Here is a 13,204-nt window from a genome sequence, read left to right as displayed (position 1 = left end):
CTTTTACCTCGTAACTTATGCTCATGTAATCCCCGCAGTATGAAGTTCCGTTCTCAAAAGTCTTTTGATCTTCCAGCAAGAAGGCCGGACATTCCAGCCTGATAGTTGTCTCATCTCCAGACTGGAAAAAGGATACAGTGCAAAACAGTAGGAAAATATAAGGGAAAAATCAATATTTTCAGGAATTCAAAATATGAGGGATCATCGGATATTGGAGCTAAATAAAACACAAATATTATATATATACATATATATATGTATGTATATATATATGTATATATATATATATACTTGTTTATACATATATATATTAATTTACATACATACATACATACACCGGTATATAAATATACAGTACATATTTACGCACATGTATACATATATATTTATGTATATGAATATATATGCATACAATACATAAATATATATATATATATATATATATATATATATATATATATATATATATATACATATATATACAGTTACGTATAAACACAATGGAAATATAAACTAAACATACAAACATGCAATCAAACTTGAAATACACAACCAAATCTTTGTAACAACGACACGTAACTGAAACTACAATGAAATTATATGGATATTCATAAAAAAGAAAAAAAAAGTGCCCCAACTTAAGGCTGTAATATTTATCTAAGAATTGGCCATAAAATTATTCTTAGGAGAATAAGAAATTAACGCCAGTTTATCCAATATCTCATATATATTAATAATTCTAAGTAAATTACAATTGAGAAACGGATAAAAACATTTGTTAAAAACATTAAAAAATATTTGTTAAAAACATTTCTGTCCCACTGAATATGATATTGAACAAGAATCGATAACTTATAGATTTGAAATTTGTTAAATTTCAATTCTATGAGTTATCGATTCTTTTTCAATATCATATTCAGGAGAATTAAGGTATCTACAAGAGGGGACCTCTGTAGAGCGCAGACCTCCGCCTCAGCTGCTCATTTCTCGACCTTTTGCTCGACCTTGACTTTGACCTTAACATGTATTCATTGGGGGTAGATTTTTATACACTCAAATATGAACCAAGTTTGAAATCTCTATGACAACGATGTCTAAACCTACGGCTGATCACATGAATAGGACATTTTGCTTGACCGTGCCCTTGATCTTTGACCTTGACCTTCCAAAATTTAATTCCCAGCTTTTTACATATCAGTTAACCCCTGCAAGTTTCATTACTCTACGATTAAAACTGTGGCCAGGAAACTGTTCGCAACTCCCAAAATTCATTAATTTCTAGATTTTTACATATCAGTTAACCCCTGCACGTCTCATTACTCTACGGTTAAAATTGCGACCAGGAAGCTGTTCGCAAACAAACAAACACGCACAAAGAAGCACAAAAAGGAGCGAAAACATAACCTCCTTCGAATTTTGAAAAACCCACCGTGAACCACCAGGCGCAATTGGAATTGGGCGGATACTCTTCCGGGTAGAGAGGAGAGGAGATGACCCCGGTGGGTCCGTGAGTAGCCGAATTGATAAGCCCTCCGCACAGGTAGTAACTCTCGATGGTGACGTAGAAGCCCTTGGCACGGACAGAGTTCTCCTGGCTCTGCAAATATACATATGATTAGGAATATAATCGATAAGTAAATACGAAAAGTGTCTGCAAATATACAAATAAGTAAAATAATCAATAAGTAAATACGATAAGTGTCTGCAAATATACAAATAAGTAAAATAATCAATAAGTAAATACGATAAGTGTCTGCAAATATACAAATAAGTAAAATAATCAATAAGTAAATACGTAAAGTGTCTGCAAATATACAAATAAGTAGGTAATATAATCGATAAGTAAATACGTAAAGTGTCTGGAAATATACAAATAAGTAGGGAATATAATCGATAAGTAAATACGTAGTGTCTGCAAATATACAAATAAGTAAAATAATCAATAAGTAAATACGTGAAGTGTCTGCAAATATACAAATAAGTAAAATAATCAATAAGTAAATACGTGAAGTGTCTGCAAATATACAAATAAGTAAAATAATCAATAAGTAAATACGTAAAGTGTCTGCAAATATACAAATAAGTAGGGAATATAATCGATAAGTAAATACGTGAAGTGTCTGCAAATATACAAATAAGTAAAATAATCAATAAGTAAATACGTAAAGTGTCTGCAAATATACAAATAAGTAAAATAATCAATAAGTAAATACGTGAAGTGTCTGCAAATATACAAATAAGTAAAATAATCAATAAGTAAATACGTAAAGTGTCTGCAAATATACAAATAAGTAAAATAATCAATAAGTAAATACGTGAAGTGTCTGCAAATATACAAATAAGTAAAATAATCAATAAGTAAATACGTGAAGTGTCTGCAAATATACAAATAAGTAAAATAATCAATAAGTAAATACGTGAAGTGTCTGCAAATATACAAATAAGTAAAATAATCAATAAGTAAATACGTGAAGTGTCTGCAAATATACAAATAAGTAAAATAATCAATAAGTAAATACGTAAAGTGTCTGCAAATATACAAATAAGTAGGTAATATAATCGATAAGTAAATACGTCAAGTATATGATTAGTAGGAGAGTTCTCTTAATTTATAGAACAAATTATAAATAAATAACACCTTCATAATAAAGAGCAAGTGTTTGGATATATATATATATATATATATATATATATATATATATATATATATATATATATATATATATATATATATATATACATATATATATATATATATATATATATATATATATAAACAGACGTATAACTACTCTGTCTCTCCCCGTCCAGGGTAAGGGGGCGATTAGTCGTCAAACCATAGCGAGAGGGGGGAGGGGGGTGCGTTTATGCATATTCATCTAAATATTTAGTCGTAATTTTTGACCGATCGCGTACACTAGTGGTTAAATATTTTTGAAAAAAAAAACTGTAGAATAAATGTTTAGAGGAGTTGAAAGCCATTAACATCCTTACTTATAACTACGGCATCCATTATTTTCAGCCAAACCTCTCTCTCTCTCTCTCTCTCTCTCTCTCTCTCTCTCTCTCTCTCTCTCTCTCTCTCTCTCTCTGATAAAAAACATTTGCTAACATCTATTTATATCTATATTTCTTTTAAAAACTCTTTGTACATATGTATTTCTCTCTCTCTCTCTCTCTCTCTCTCTCTCTCTCTCTCTGATAAAAAAAACATTTGCTAACATCTATTTATATCTATACTTCTTTTAAAACTCTTTGTACATATGTATCTCTCTCTCTCTCTCTCTCTCTCTCTCTCTCTCTCTCTCTCTCTCTCTCTCTCTCTCTCTCTCTCTGATAAAAAAAAACATTTGCTAACATCTATTTATATCTATACTTCTTTTAAAACTCTTTGTACATATGTATCTCTCTCTCTCTCTCTCTCTCTCTCTCTCTCTCTCTCTCTCTCTCTCTCTCTCTCTCTCTCTCATAAACCTTAGATGTCAGGATGCCTGAAAACTTTAAATCATTCATTCATTCTCTCTCATAAAAGATCTATTTGCTAACATCCACTTATATCATGATTGCTCATAAAAAGTCTCTGTACATATGTATAATGTTCTCTCTCTCTCTCTCTCCCTCTCTCTCTCTCTCTCTCTCTCTCTCTCTCTCTCTCTCTCTCTCTCTCTCTCTCTCATAGAAAATATTTGCCAACGTCTACTAATATCAATATTGCTTTTAAACGTCTTTGTACATATGTATCTCTCTCTCTCTCTCTCTCTCTCTCTCTCTCTCTCTCTCTCTCTCTCTCTCTCTCTCTCTCTCTCTCTCTCTCTCTCTCTCTCTACTTAATCTATTGTTACTTAAAACCCTAGCGAAGCTGATACCTCAAAGTAGATAAGAAGGATTTTTTTTGTTTATCTAAAGCATTTTCTGGATTCCAGATATATCAAAGTCGATATGATACAGAAGTCAAATTTCTAAAAACGAAAAATATTGAATTCCTTTATATGTTAAGGTCAATTTATATATAACGACAATGTTTAAGGGTTTAAAGGCCATTCATGAATGGCAGAGGCAAGGGACAGTGACATTGCCCTGTTGAGCAGGACAATACCCTAGAGACTGAGCATATATACATATGATTAGCGCCCAAAACCCCTCTCCACCCAAGCTAGAACAAAGGAGGGCCAGGCAATGGTTGCTGATGACTCAGCATATAAACCTATAGGCTCCCCCAAAAGCCCCTCCATCCTTAGCTCACAAGGATGGTGTGGTTGCAACGAACAAAGAAACTATAGAGTTTGAGCGGGAATCTAACCCCAGTATAGCGTTCAGCAGTCAGGGACGTTATGACATCGTCCAACACAAACAGTAAGAAGTAATGGAAATATAACATTCCATAAAATATAAAGGTCAAATTCCATAAGATGACACGACTAAAGTTCATCAAATGCCAAGGAAAAGTTTCATGAAAGGTCTAGGTTACATACCAAAAGGATGTCAAGATCAAATTTCATATGTCAAATTTAAGCTTTATCTTAAATTCGATAAGATAAGGTCAAATATATTGTAATATGAAACACTTAAACTTAATGAGACGCCATAAAAAAAGATATTTTACTTTTCTAAAAATAAAATAATTGAAAAATAGAAACCTATTCCAGTATGTCAATGGGTGATTCGGAGATATAATGCAATATTCTACGGCAAAGTGGGTCTCATATTTTACACACGAACCCTTGAAACTAGTGTTTTCTGTTTTTTTTATGATATAATAGACATGTGGCACTCTTGTAAATCGGGTTTCTTGGAATAGTGTACTACAAAAACTGAATTAATTCTAACTACCGAACTAAATGTGCGAATATATATATATATATATATATATATATATATATATATACAGTATATATATATATATATATATATATATATATATATATATATATATATATATACAGTATATATATATATATATATATATATATATATATATATATATATATATATATATATATATACTCATATGAGCCTGTTTTGATGTTGCTACTGTGTTTGAAGTATTTTATTTTAATTGTTCATTATTTCTCATATCGTTTATTTATTTCTTAATTTCCTTTCCTCACTGGGTTATTTATTTCTGTTGGAGCCCTTGGGCTTACAGCATCTTGCTTTTCCAAGTAGGGCTGTAGCTTAGATAGTAGTAATAATAATAATAATAATAATAATAATAATAATAATAATAATAATAATAATAATCTCTGAGAGGTTTTCTCCCAGTTGTATCTTGCCACTGAAAGATCTCCTTGGGCCCAGTACAGGGCCATATGATCCAATTTCAATGACGCAAATTCTAAACGATGTTCATTAAAACGTCATGTATAAAATATTCGTTTGAGAATTTAAGGGGTTTCTCTCATATCTGTTTCTTATACAGAAATAGACAATTAAAATAATGATAGTAATATTGATAGTAATAGGATGATAGTATTATTATCATTATTATTATTATTATTATTATAATTATTATTATTATTATTATTATTATTATTATTATTATTATTATTAGCCAAGTTACAACCCTAGTAGGAAAACCAAGATAGCCCAGTGAGGAAAGGAAATAAGGAAATAAATAAATGATGAGAACAAGTTAACAATAAATCATTCTATTACTAATAGTATCATAATGATAGTAATATGATGAAAACTGCTTTATAATCACCTTGAAGGAAAACTCAAAATAATTCGATCCAGTGATGAACTCGATGGTAGAGCTAGCCCCGCAGTACCTGGAAATGAGATAAAAAAAAAACTAAATTATCTTTTTAATGCAGCGACCGATAACTCCCATACCACTGATCTTATTTACAGTACTTATCTTTTTATTATTATTATTATCATTATTATTATTATCAAATGCTAAGCTACAACCCTAGTTGGGAAAGCAGGATGCTATAAGCCCAGGGGCTCCAACAGGGAAAATAGCCCAGCGAGGAGAGGAAATAAGGAAAAATAAAATATTTTAAGAATAGTAACAACATTAAAATGAATATTTCCTATATAAACTTTAAAAACTATAATAAAACAAGAGGAAGAGAAACTAGATACAATAGTGTGCCAGAGTGTACCTTATAAACAGTATCTATTTTTTTCTAGTATCCGGTTTCATCTTCTTTCAGATATATCAGTGACGGTGTATAGTATTTTCAAAATATATAATATTTAAAAGAAATTGAGTGCATGTACCCATACTTATCCAATCCCAGAGAAGGATAGGATTAGGGTTTAAAGGCCGCTCATGAATGGCAGAGGCAAGGGACAGTGACATTGCCCTATCGAGCAGGACATTGCCCTAGAGACTTACCACATATACGTATGATCAGCACCCAAGTCCCTCTCCACCCACGCTAGGACCAAGGAGAGTCAGCCAATGTCTGCTGATGACTCAGCAGATAGATCTATAGGGTCCCCCAAACCCCCTATCCTTAGCTCACAAGGATGGTGAGGTTGTAGCGGCCAAAGAAACTAACGAGTTTAAACAGGAATCGAACCCCAGTCTGGCGTTCACCAGGCAGGGACGTTATCACATCGACCAGCATAGGATTATTGGAAACGTTCCGGCCTGGTGATCGCCAGACTGGGGTTCGAGACCCGCTCAAACTCGTTAGTCTCTCCATCCTTTAGGGGACCCTATCGACTACCTGCTGAGTCATCAGTAGCCACTGCCTACCCCTCCCTGGTCCTAGCTTGAATGGAGGGGGGAATTGGACACTAATCATATGCATATATGGTCAGTCTCTAGAGCATTATCCTGCTTGCTAGGGCAATATCTAAGTCCCTTGCCTCAGCCATGCATGAGCGGCTTTTAAACCTTTTACATAAGCAGGCTCGAGAGCAAGGTAAAGTCACCCTCTCTGTAAAATATTAAATGTTAGCACCTAACAAATCATGACGGTCTGGTGCGAGCGGCAATCGATCAACTGTCCTTTACACCGTCTCATCAAAGGACCAGTAAATAAGAAATAACTTTCATAACTTTCCCATAGATGGAGTTAGTAGAACAGACTCCCCTCTACAATAAAGAGCAAGTGACCGGTGTGCGTGTGTGTGTGTATATATATATGTATATGTATATATATTTATATATATATATATATATATATATATATATATATATATATGTATATGTATATATATATATGTATATATATATATATATATATATGTATATGTATATATATATATATATATATATATATATATATATATATATGTATGTATATACATAAATATACATATTTATGTGTATATATTTATATATATATATATATATATATATATATTTATATATATGCATATATATACACATAAATACGTTGTATTTTATATATACATATATATATATATATATATATATATATATATATATTCATATTTATATTTATGCATTTATATACACATAAATATGTTGTATTTTTATATAAATATATATATATATACATATATATATACATATATACATATATACATATATATATATATATATATATATATATATATATATATACATATATATATATTACCCCGAGAACAATAAATAAAAAAAACTGGTGTCTAAACTACACGAATGGTGTAATCTTGTCATAATATAAAAAAGGACTTCGCTTATTAATTAGTAAAAATAATACGCTAATGTGTCTTGATAAATAAAGACCTAAAAACATATAAATAAGCATAAAAAAAAAATAATGGAGCAATAAATTAGATACTGGGCAGAATTTTATATAATTAAAAGTTCCGAAAAATTTAAAAAGTAAATACAGACACTAGAATACTGTTGTTTATCAGCGGCATCACAATAAATCTATTATCTACGTGGGAGTACAGTTGGCTTCATAAATTCTGGGTCACTTCATAGGAAGCAAAGGAGACACTAGAGTACCGGAATTAATGAAGGCAACATGAGTCTTTTTATTGTTTATATATGACATATCTGATTTTGACGTTGTTAATAGTTTATATAGGACATATCTGTTTTGACGCTGTTACTATTTTTAGAATGATATATTGTTAATTTATTCTCATCATTTATTTATTTCCTTATTTCCTTCCCTCACTGGGCTATTTTTCCCTGTTGGAGCCCTTGGGCTTATAGCATCTTGCTTTTCCAACTAGGGTTGTAGCTTGGCTAATAATAATAATAATAATAATAATAATAATAATAATAATAATAACTGTACACTCGGGAACATTATTCTATCTTATATCTTTTCCTCTTGGTTTTTTTTCCAGTAAAATACAGGCGACCGTAATTTTACCCAACTTTGTTATTATCTTTTACAAATTGGTGACCGTAACATCACTGACTTACGTCGACATATCCGTTTTTAAAACGGTAAATGCTTGGCAATATTTATTCCAGGATTTTAACCGGTTTTTTTATTCATTTTTTTTATATTTTTTTTACGGCAAATCTTTAACAGTGTACAGTTGGCTTCATTAATTACGCTACAGTGACGTCTCCTTAAATTTCCGTGAAGTGTACCGGAATTAATGAAGCTAACTGTATTATTATTATTATTATTATTATTATTATTATTATTATTATTAAATGCTAAGCAACAACCCTAGTTGGAAAAGCAGGATGCTATAAGCCCAGGGGCCCCAACAGGGAAAATAGCCCATTGAGGAAAGGAAATAAAGAAAAATAAAATATTTTAAGTATAGTAACAATATTAAAATAAATATTTCCTATAACAAACTATAAAAACTTTAACAAAACAAGAGGAAGAAAAACTAGATAGAAGTGTGCACGAGTGTACCTTATTCATTATCTGGAAACAGGATTAAAAAACCTCACGTATCACTGATGTGCATGTAATGCTTCACTAAAACTAACTAAACTAAAACTAATAATAAAACTACACGGTTACAAATTTGTCGTAAAAAAACGGTAAAAATCCTGGCATAAATGTTGCCAGGCATTTACCATTTTAAAAACGGATATACTGACTGTAAAGGAATAATATTACGGTCACCAACCAGTAAAAAAGTAATAACAAAGTAGTGTAGAAATAATGGTCACCTGTATTTTACTGAAATACGGATGAGAACAGTGTTTTTTTAACAGGGTACCTAAAAAAAAAAAAAAAAAAAAAAGCAGGATTAAACAAAATCTCTTGTATCACTAATGTGTGTGTAATATCTCCCTAAAAATCAACTAAACTAAAACTAATAATAAAACTATAGAAGTACCCACGTTGAAACGATGCCCTCCGTGTCGTTCAGCACAACGTAATCAGTCTCATCACAGGTGGTGTAATGAATATTTGGGCCAACGAAAGTCCCTGTGACCTTGAAGCCATGTTTGGCGAAGGTGTCAGCCTGTGAAGCAAAACGGTTATTATTATTATTATTATGATTATTATTATTATTATTATTATTATTATTATTATTATTATTATTATTACTTGCTAAGCTACGACCCTAGTTGGAAAAGCAGGATGCTATAAGCTCAGGGGCTCCAACAGGGAAAATAGCCCAGTGAGGAAAGGAAATAAGGAAAAATAAAATATTTAAAGAAAAGTAATAACATTACAATAAATATTTCCTATATAAACTACAAAAATTTAACAAAACAAGATGAAGAGAAATAAGACAGAAGTGTGCCCGAGTGTACCCTCACGCAAGAGAAATCTAACCCAAGACAGTGGAAAGCCATGGTACAGAGGCTATGGCACTATCCAGGACTAGAGAACAATGGCTTGATTTTGGAGTGTCCTCCTAAAAGAGCTGCTTCATAGATAAAGAGTCTCTTCTACCCTTACTATGAGGAAAGTGGCTACTGAACAAAATAAGGAGAATTTGAAGAGAGGAACTCAATACTTAAGATAGGAGTCACACGAATGTTTTGCCAAAATAGTGTCAATCTCTCATTACTATACGAATTGAAAATAGAAATTTGAAGGCTAGAATTTGGTTTTGCCAAAATGGTGTCAATCTGTGTTTACTATACAAATTGAAAATTAGGAATTCAAAAGCTGGAACTGATGTGTTAATAATTAAACAAGGAGTAACAAGAAAGGTTTTTTCAAAATAGTGTCAATCTGTTATTACTATACATATTCAAACATAGAAATTCGAAGGCTGGAATTGATGTATAAAAAATTCTGTAATGAATACCAGGACTGTTTTCTCAAAAAGTGTCAATCTATGATTATTATATGAATTGAAAAAATTACAAATCACAATCAAGTTAAAAGTTAAGTATGGGATATTCAACAAAATAAATACAGATTGAGAGCCGGTCCCTTGGAAGGAATATATATATATATATATATATATATATATATATATATATATATATATATATATATATATATTTACATATATGTGTATATATATACATATATATATACTGTATATATATATATATATACCTATATATATATATATATATATATATATATATATATATATATATTTAATGATAATTCTATCACTTTCACTTAGGATTTTAATATTTTTTCAAATAAACCACAAATAACCTTCAATATCGAATTCATTTACTAGTACTCGATGCTAAGGTTCGAACCCTTGGATCGGCAGAGGTACTTATCACAATAGGAATTACGAGATTGGAGTTTGATTGGGCTGAATAAATGCCACTAAATGGTATTTGCAGTTTATATGAACATACATACATACATAAATCATCATCATCATCTCCTCCTATGCCTATTGATGCAAAGGGCCTCAGTTATATTTCACCAGTCGTCTCTATCTTAAACTTTGAAATCAATACTTGGGAGTTGAATGGAAGATCATGATTAGAAATGAAACTATAAGAGAGATGACTCGAGTGCCATATGTGGATGAGATCATGATGAGGGGTAGATGGAGATGGTTTGGGTATGCTCTTAGCACTCCCCAAGAGAGATTAGTTCACCAAACTTTCAACTGGGGTCGAGAAGGCACTAGAAGAGGTGGAAGACCCAGGCCTACATGGCTGACTATGAGACACATACATACATGTATATATTTATCTATCTTTCTATATGCACTGTATATATACAGAGGTACATATACATATATATATATATATATATATATATATATATATATATACATATACAGTATATATAGATTTATTTATATATATATATATATATATATATATATATATATATATATATATATATATATATACTTGAACAAACCGCAAATACCATTTATTGTTAATTTCACAAGGATCCACGGAGAAATTCTCATCACGATAAGTACCTAAGCCCGGTCATGGACTCGAACCTTAGCATCTGGTATAAATAAAAGTAAAGTAGATAGTTGACTTGACACACCCGGCGAGGTCACTTACCGTATTTGTTCTCGTTGTAAAGATATACTTCAAACTGCAATTGGCTGGATAAGGTTCCTTTAATTCGACGTAACCATAGGACCAAAAGTCTCTCGTATTTCCTGGTGTTATCTTCACAACGGCGTCAGTGCAGTATCCAACTGAAATATGGATTATTTGAAATACTGTAATAGCCATAGAAACAGGTGTAAAAATAGGTCATCGTTATCCTTTTATATTATATCTACACATAAACAACGAACACACACACACACACACACACATATATATATATATATATATATATATATATATATATATATATATATATATATATATATATATATCCTCATCTCCTCTCCTACGCCTATTGACGCAAAGTGCCTCATAAAGGATTCATTGCCTACATACATCAAAGGATAGCCAGTTCCTTGTGATGGGCTGTGCATATCTAACTAAGGCAAGTGACCCCTGCCGGTCCATACTAATTTTAGTAAGATCAACCGCCAGCCGCCAAGCATCAGGAGTAAAAGCCGAAGAAGAGACAGTTCATCCATGGCCTTAAACCCAATCCGTCAATATATATATATATATATATATATATATATATATATATATATATATATATACATACATACATACATATACATATATATATATACATATACATATATATACATATATATATAAATATATATATATATATATATATATATATATATATATATATAGATATGAGAGCAAACTAAAGTAGAGTATATTCTAAAAACATGTAAGAAATATAAGTGGACATGGGCAGAACATTTTATAAGAATGACAGATAATAGATGGATATTAAGAATAACATAATGGGTCCCTAGGGATTGGAACCGAGGCAGTGGAAGGAAGAGGAGAAGACGATGACTTGACTAGCTACGAAAATTTTGTGAGTATAGACTGGCATAGAAAAAGCATAAGAACACGGGAGTGGAAGGACATTCTACATAACATAAACTCTAAACACAATCACATTATTATTATTATTATTACTTCCTAATCTACAGCCCTAGTTGGAAAAGCAGGATGCTATAAGACCAGGGGGCCCAACAGGGAAAATTGTCCAGAAAGGAAAGGAAACTAGGTAAAATAAAAGACTTCAAGAACAGTAACAACATTAAAATAAATATTTCCTATATAAACTATAAAAACTTGAACAAAACAAGAGGAGGACAAATTACATAGAATAGTGTGGCCGAGTGTACCCACACTCTTGCCCAAGACAATGGAAGACCATGGTACAGAGGCTATGGCACTGGCCAGGACTAGAGAACAATGGTTTGATTTTGGTGTGTCCTTCTCTTAGAAGTGCTGCCTACCACAGCGTAAGTCTCTCTTATACCCTGGTTTGATTTTGGAGTGTCCTTCTCCTAGAAGCGCTGCTTACCATAGCTAAAGTCTCTCTTCTACCCTTACCAAGAGGAGAGTAGCCCACTTATAGATGACACTAAAATTACAACATTCTGAAATGTGGAATCAAAATGACAACGATACTAAAGCGTAGCTCTTTCTTACCATATCGATCATCGCCATCTTCAGGCCTGAAGTCTCCCAGGAACTCCACTTCGGAATCGTCCATCTCCTGTCTCTCCAAAGCGCCTGTGTTCTTCTCTTGTATCGCTACCTCGTTCTCTTGTATCTCTCCTTTGTTCTTCTCTTGTATCCCTCCTATGTTCTCTTGTATCTCACCCTTGTTCCTCTCTTGTTTCTCTCGTTTCTCTCCTTTTTTCTTCTCTTGTTTCTCTACTTCGTTCTTCTCTTGTATCTCTCCTTTGTTCTGTAGCATCTTCCCTTTGTTCTTCTCTTGTATCTCTCTTTTGCTCTTCTTTTGTA

General features: G+C 31.7%; 1 protein-coding gene across 1 annotated transcript in view; it reads right to left on the bottom strand.

Moving 5' to 3' along the window:
• LOC137614611 (uncharacterized) overlaps positions 1-13,204 on the bottom strand; it is a 36,794-nt gene that overhangs the window by 12,618 nt on the left and 10,972 nt on the right. Inside the window, exons 2-7 of the mRNA XM_068344311.1 lie at positions 12,887-13,204; positions 11,357-11,496; positions 9,242-9,366; positions 5,705-5,771; positions 1,430-1,597; positions 8-121 (exon numbers count right to left, since the gene is read on the bottom strand). The exon at positions 12,887-13,204 is cut by the window's right edge and continues 428 nt beyond it. Of these exons, the coding sequence (XP_068200412.1) occupies positions 8-121; positions 1,430-1,597; positions 5,705-5,771; positions 9,242-9,366; positions 11,357-11,496; positions 12,887-13,204 (932 nt within the window). The remainder of the gene's footprint in view (positions 1-7; positions 122-1,429; positions 1,598-5,704; positions 5,772-9,241; positions 9,367-11,356; positions 11,497-12,886) is intronic.

Source organism: Palaemon carinicauda, chromosome 21 (assembly GCF_036898095.1).
Source record: "Palaemon carinicauda isolate YSFRI2023 chromosome 21, ASM3689809v2, whole genome shotgun sequence".
Lineage (NCBI taxonomy): Eukaryota > Metazoa > Arthropoda > Malacostraca > Decapoda > Palaemonidae > Palaemon > Palaemon carinicauda.
The sequence above is the reverse complement of the archived record's forward strand: the minus strand, read 5'-3'. Positions and strand labels throughout refer to the sequence as shown.